The 7,598-nt window shown below is 32.2% G+C and overlaps 1 protein-coding gene across 1 annotated transcript; it reads left to right on the top strand.

Moving 5' to 3' along the window:
- Positions 1 to 228: 228 nt before the first annotated feature.
- Positions 229 to 666, top strand: LOC139515494 (uncharacterized). Its single transcript, XM_071305069.1, has one exon. The coding sequence runs from the start codon at positions 229 to 231 to the stop codon at positions 664 to 666; it is 438 nt and encodes a 145-aa protein (XP_071161170.1).
- Positions 667 to 7,598: the final 6,932 nt, after the last annotated feature.

Below are 7,598 nucleotides of genomic sequence, written 5' to 3'. Positions count from 1 at the left end.
AGTCTATCAAATATTTGGGTCTTGACCTCAGCCAAGGAAATGAAACTATTGTTCTCAGCCAGCAAGACTATATCAGAATGTTGAAGACTGTTTTAATAGATAAAAACAGAGTTAAAACATCTCCTCTTTCATCATCAGAACAGACACTATTGAGGTAAAAAAAAAAAAGGACAATTATTAGGGTAAGCAAGACAAACACGACCATACATTGCGTTTGATGTTGCTGCTATGTCATCAAAAATTAAGTCTAGCACTATTGAAGATCTAAAGAAAGTCCATAAAATAATTAGGAAGTTGCAAAACGATCCCGTTTCACTGCAATTCCAGAATCTTGGACATAATGTGAAATTAATTTGGTTCAGTGATGCATCATTTGGAAATCTTCCAGGTGGTGGAAGTCAGGGTGGTTATGTTGTGTTTTTGATGGGCGATGATGGTAAAGAGAACCCAATCACTTGGCAGTCTGAGAAATTAAGAAGGGTTGTACGTAGTACTTTGGCAAGTGAAGCCTTGGCCTTAGTTGATGGCGTGGACTGTGTTATATCTTTAGCAGCTCTGTTTAAGGAATTAATGCATAATGAGAACGATTTGATGCATACTCCAGTAGATTGTTTCGTTGACAACACAGACCTTTATCATGCAATATACTCTGATAAACCTGTTTGAGAAAAGAGATTGAGGGTGGAGATCAATGCAATAAAGCAATTACTTCAAGGTGGGGAGCTTAAAGAAGTAAAATGGATTCAGACTAATGAACAAATCGACAATGTTCTTACAAAGCATGGTGCTTCTGGACAAGACATCTTATGTTGTTTTGAAAAAGGACTTTTGAATTCAAGCCTTTTGTAAATAGTGCAACTGACAATAAAAAAAAGGAGAAGAAAGATCAGATACATACTTGATACTATGACATTTTGATTGCCTTCATTTTCATTTTTATTGGACATTAACATTTCTAGTGAAAAGAGAAAAGGATAAGACTGTTAACTACTGTGTTTTTCAGGTACATGTAACTTGGTGGGTTTAGTTTATAGTTTAGTAAAGACATTAGAATAGGCAATATAATTATATTGAAGCCATAAATAGCCAATCAACAATATAGGTGACCTATTGCCTGTGATATAATATATAATATAACAGACCAAAACCCCAAAACTAAACACTGAACAATAATCCAAGCTTGAAAAGAAGCAAATTCACAAACTTCTGATGCCGTACATGGGATTTATACTGGTTAACTTACTGGCAATAAACTATAACTAGAGGCTCTAAAGAGCCTGTGTCGCCCATCTTGGTCTATGTGCATATTAAATAAAGGACACGGATGGATTCATGACAAAATTGTGTTTAGGTGTTCGTGACGTGTTTTTAGATCTTACTTTAATGAACAATCTTGCTGCTTACAATTATCTGCATCTATCATGAAATAGTCTAGAAGTGACAATGGAAACATTTGTGGAAAAATTTACAAAAATTTTCAAAATTTATTTAAATGGTAAAGAATTAACTATAAAGGACAATTACTCATTAAGGGTTTCAATTGACCTCTTTGGTCACGTTGAATTATTTTTAGCTCTTACTTTGCTGTATATTATTGCAATTATTAGTTTATCTCTTTTTATAATAATATTCAAGATAAAAACCAAAAACTGCAAAAAATTCTTAAAATTACAAAATCTGGGGCAGCGGATCAACAACAAGTTGCCCGATTGGTCTAAAAATTTCTGGGCAGATAGATCTTGACCTAATGAACAATTTCATTCAAAGCAGATTTTCTCTAAATGCTTTGTGTTCAGAGATATTAGCCAAAAACTACATTTTACCCTATGTAGTATTTTTTAGCAATGTCGACCATCTTGGTTCACGGGCCGGCTCATCAGACACATTTTTTACATACTACATACCTTAATGATGTTTGTGGACAAGTTTGGTTAAATTTGTCTTTGTAACTTCAGAGAAGAAGAAGATTTTTGTAAAGGTTACAAAAATTTACAAAACAATGTTAAAAAATTACTATAAAGGTGAATAACTCCTTTAGGGGTCAAGTGAACATTTTGGACATGTTGACTTATTTGTCGATCTTACTTTGCTGAACATAATTGCTGTGTTCAGTTTAGTTTTATCTATAATAATATTCAAGATAATAACCAAAAACGGCAAAATTTCCTTAAACTACTAATTTTGGGGCAGAAACCCAACATCGGATTCCGATTCATCTGAAAATGTCATGGCAGATAGATATTGACAAGTTTTACCCCTGTCAGATTTGCTCTAAATGCTTTGGTTTCAGATTTGATTTGATTTGATTTTAAACATATTTTATTCATTAAGATATGAAAAGGATTGAGCAACAGGCACAGCCTATAAAAGCTCTCTCCATATTACATGTTCAAGGTATAATTCGATTATAACAACTGTATTTAAAATAATGCAATATAGTGGAACATGCATGCTACTTATGAGCACACACGAGAAAATAAATGTTTACAGTGTTACTTACTAAATGCAAAGTATATTTAAGTATATATAGGCAATTACTCATCATATATTCAAGAACCTTGAAACATGCAAATATCCTTTAAAAGTCATTAGAAATATATATATATATATGACGGCTGCAGTGCAGGCGATTTGGTGTCACGATATCACAGTAGCATGGGTTCGAATCCCGGCGAGGGAAGAACCAAAAATTTGCGAAAGCAAATTTACAGATCTAACATTGTTGGGTTGATGTTTAGACGAGTTGTATATACATTATGTACACAGCCATGTATCACCATCATTGATGGCGATCCGATGGATACATCTGTTGTAGGGTTGTCACTGACTCAGACGTACTTATGAATATAATTATTTTCTGTGACTGTATCTCACATTAATTTGTAGGATCCTTTACTATAGATAATTTAGCTGATCTGTAACAATAACATCTTCATGCCTTATATATCATGTACTGTAGTACGCCGCTAGATTAAAACTGACGTGGAAAGGTAACATATGGCCACCGAAAGCTCTTTTTTTGAGAGCCCAGGTGGTCGTGTGGTCTAGCGGGACGGCTGCAGTGCAGGCGATTTGGTGTCACGATATCACAGTAGCATGGGTTCGAATCCCGGCGAGGGAAGAACCAAAAATTTGCGAAAGCAAATTTACAGATCTAACATTGTTGGGTTGATGTTTAGACGAGTTGTATATATATATATATATATATATGGCTTGAAAGAGACACTAAGCTTGCTTAGTGAATAAAATGAATTAATGTTTAAGTGGAGAAGAAAAAAAAAAGAAAAAAGAAAACTAAATGAAGCAAAAAATAAGTAAGTTTTAAACAAAACGATGAGTGTCACTGATATATTTATGAACAGATTTAAAAATAGCAATATTCATATCATATGAAAATAATCTGTTTCCAAAAAGTAATAATTCAATATTTATATCAACATTGTCAGCAATGGAGTTAATGGAATCAAGAAGGATCTGTCTTACATCATTGTACTTAGGGCAAATGAAAAAGAAATGTTTGTTATCCTCAACAGGGTGATTACAGTTTACACAAACAGTGTTCTCTGATAAGAACTTATTAAACAGATGAGATTTTAGGTTGCTAGCATTATTTCTGAGGTGACAATGACTTATATTAAGTTTCCTTATCCTATAGTTGAAAGGTTTAAATATACCATCAGTCCTATAAAACTTTTCCATTCCACTTCTAAATATACCCAAACTTGGGGATTTTTGTAAACTCAAAGGAAGACTATTCCAAAGTCTTAAAGTGGAAGGAATGAGACTATTGAAATAAGAGCTAGTTCTAGCAAGAGGCGGATGAAAAGTGTTATTTTCATTCCTCAAAGTATAAGGGGTTAGTCTGGGAAGATATGGCTGGACTAACTCGTATAAGTATGCAGGTGTCATCCCATTTAATATTTTATAGAATAGTATAAGCTTATGTTTATTACGTCTATTCTCCAGAGTTTCTAAACCTAATTCAATATAAAGTTTTTGTCTGGAGGAATTACGTCGTAAGCCTGTAATAATTCTAACGGCTTCTATCTGAATACTTTCAAGAAGCTCAGACTCGTGCTGGGAGCAATTGCCCCATACAACATAACCAAACTCTAATATAGGTATAATAAAAGCATAATAAATACGTATAAGTGAACTCCTATCTAATAAATATTTAACTTGACGAAGCACAGATAGACGAGAGCATGCTTTTTTATAAATAATATCAATATGCGAGTTCCATGAAGCTGATGACTGAAATGTTATCCCAAGATGACAGTGAATATTTATTTTCTCAACCTCTTCCCCGTTTATTCCAAAAAATACAGGTGGGTGTTCCCTTTCCCTTCTAGTAAATACAATATTTTTAGTTTTCTTAGAGTTAAATTGAACAGCCAATGATTTTGCCCAATTTGAGATAACATCCAAGTTATCAGTCAAAGAAGCAGCTGCTACAGCAGGATCATCATCTACTGTAACAAATAAAGAGGTGTCATCTGCAAAAAGTCTAATATCATTAGAAATGTCATTTACTATATCATTTATATAAATGAGAAACAGAAAGGGTCCTAAAACTGATCCCTGGGGCACACCTGCATGTATACTTCTTAGAGTTGACGAAAAACCTTCTGAAACGACCTTTTGTTAACGATCTGAAAGATAGCTCTCTATCCAAGATAAGAGCTGATCATTTATGCCAGATTGTTTAAGTTTAAATAAAAGTCCTTTATGCCAAACTTTATCAAAAGCTCTAGATACATCACAAAATACAAACCTTACATCCCTCCCACTATCCATATTACTAATAATTTTATGATATATTTCAATTAACTGATTAACAGTAGAGTCACCTGGCTGGAAACCAGATTGAAACTTTGACAAAAGATTATTACTTCTCATATAATTATACAAATGGTTAAATAGAACTTTTTCCATAATCTTACAAACAATACTAGTAACAGATATTAGACGATAGTTTAGAGCTGAATGTGGACTACCTTTTCCTTTAAAAATAGGATTAACATGTGCAATTTTCCATAACAGTGGAACCTGTTTAACTGATAGAGACATATCAAATAACTAAGTTAATGATTTAGAAATAAAGCTAGCAACCTCTTTTAAAATTCTAGGACTGATACCGTCAGGTCCAGCAGGTTTGTTAACATTCAATATTATTATTTGATCTAGAATTTCTTTCTCAGTGATGACAAATTTTTGTAAATGACATGGAGGAGGCTCTTTATTATCAGGAATTTCTGGTTCTGTATCAATATTAGCTATATTAGCAAAATGATTGTTCAGGATCTCTGATTTGTCCAATGGATGAATAAAAATTTGGCCATCATGTTCCAAAAAAGGGGGAGAATCTCTATTTTTAGTAAAATTTGATACAGACTTGGCAATGCGCCACCATTTACCAGGAGGAATATTTTTGTCCATAAGTTAAGATGTCAGTTTGCACTTATAATCTTCTTTTGCCTTTCTAACTAAGCTGATAATTTCATTACGAATTTCTCTAATTTTTTTCCAGGTATCTGGATTATTAGAAGTTTTTGCTTTGTGGTGAATTTTATTACGATAGATTTCAGAGTTAAAAGCCAAAATCATATTTTACCCTATGTTCTATTTTTAGCCATTACGGTCATCTCGATTGATTGGCCGGGTCATCGGATATATTTTTTTTACCTAGATACCCCAATGATAATTCTTGTCAAGTTTGGTAAAATTTGGGCCAGTAGTTTCAGAGGAGACTATATTTGTAAAAGTTAACAGACGACCGCGGACGACGACGACGACGGACGCCAAGTGATGAGAAAAGCTCACTTGACCCTTGGGGCAAGGTGAGTTAAAAACAAATGCATTATAACATTAAGCCAAACAGAAAAGCCAAATATTTGGCAGTCTTTACTGATATCTAATTCCAAAAACAAAACAAAAAATATTTTGCCCAGTAAATCAAGAGTAAAGCTATCAACTCACAGGCAACACATGCCGAGTTATGGCAAGGCTCATATGACCTTTATAAAAATAATCCTTTTTTTTCTATTTCGCTAGCAACGAACTTCATATCCTTTTTTTCTTCTTGACAAATTCATATGATGATGTTTTGACAAAATAAAACATAATGCACATTTCTTTATGCAAAAAACTTACATTTAAACTTGCTCTGGTTACATCAATTGCTGAAATGCAAGGGAAAAATAACGGAATCGTCTTCTTCAACAACATAAAATGTACTTTAGTATAACACAAAAGCATAAGAAGACTCATTCTACACAAGAAAATGAAGGGAGAATTCACATCAATTTTTCATAAGAAGGAGAGATGATGGTAAGGCTTACCTTTGATAATTGTTAATGAAGATGTTCAGATCCAGCTTTTTGAAAATTATGTTCTCAGTTCTATTTTTACAGTAACTCACTGCTTATACAGAAAGTCAGTTATACATTTCAAATACTTAATCGGACTAATAACATATACAATCAACCATTTCCATATCTTTAAATACGATACCATTGTTAAAAAATATCCATTACATGAAATTTAAATGCGACAAATTAAAAAATTAATTTTCTAATCTATTAAGACAGTTTCCAAGAGTATCCTTAATTTCTGTCAAATAAATATATTTGTTGGATTTATTTACCTGTCTGGCAATCCTTTCCAACAAACCCTTCTGAACAAATACATGTATGACTGCCATTTTGCATTTTACATTTCCCAGTGTTACAAGGATTAGTCGACATGTTACAACCTGCAATACAATAATGCACTCAAATTATCTGAAACCTATTTGTGATGCAACTAGGAATCTAACCATAAGTCCAGTCAAACTAAGATTTAACCTCAAACTAATTGCTACACAAAATGTTTCATTTCTAATCTATAGCATTACGCCCTTTATATACACAGGAAAAAGTCCCATAAAATCTAACTTGAGGAAAACTCAAAATCAGCATTTTAAATTTCCTATGGAATTTAACATTGCAAAGGGAGATAACTCTTGCAAAAATTAGTAATTGTTGGTCAAATTTTGGTTGGTTTTCTTGAAATTTATGTAAAGTATGATACTTTGAACTTTAATGGGGTTATAAGTTTGTATTTTACTGAATTATATAATCTTCTTCTCATGAAATGCACAAAATCGAAGTGTTATGGGTAGTTTTATTTTTTTTCGTGCATTTTTCATTAAAGAAATTGCAAATTTGAACTTTTGTAACCATGTTGAAAAAGTAATGTGAAAATTTGGTATTGTTTATAATATAACTAAATATATATGTATATTATATTTTTTTAACAACTTACTTATCTAAAGAAACTTTAAACCACAAAAAGAAGAATACATGCTTAAATGTTATTATTAAATTTGAGATTCTTAACCTTGACATGTTGAAAAATTCAATAAATGGTCAAGTAATGAATAACGAAATCTAGATTATAGCTTGATAAAATATATGAAAACACCTTTAGAATTGTTTTTATACTCTACGCTAAAAAATAAAAAAATGATACATTCTGATGAATAGAAGGGGTAAAGTTATAATTTTAAATATTTTTTTTTATATTTCTGCCTTTTTTGCAAGAGTGTTCTCCCTTTT

This window comes from Mytilus edulis, chromosome 3 (assembly GCF_963676685.1).
Source record: "Mytilus edulis chromosome 3, xbMytEdul2.2, whole genome shotgun sequence".
Classification (NCBI taxonomy): domain Eukaryota; kingdom Metazoa; phylum Mollusca; class Bivalvia; order Mytilida; family Mytilidae; genus Mytilus; species Mytilus edulis.
The sequence above is the reverse complement of the archived record's forward strand: the minus strand, read 5'-3'. Positions and strand labels throughout refer to the sequence as shown.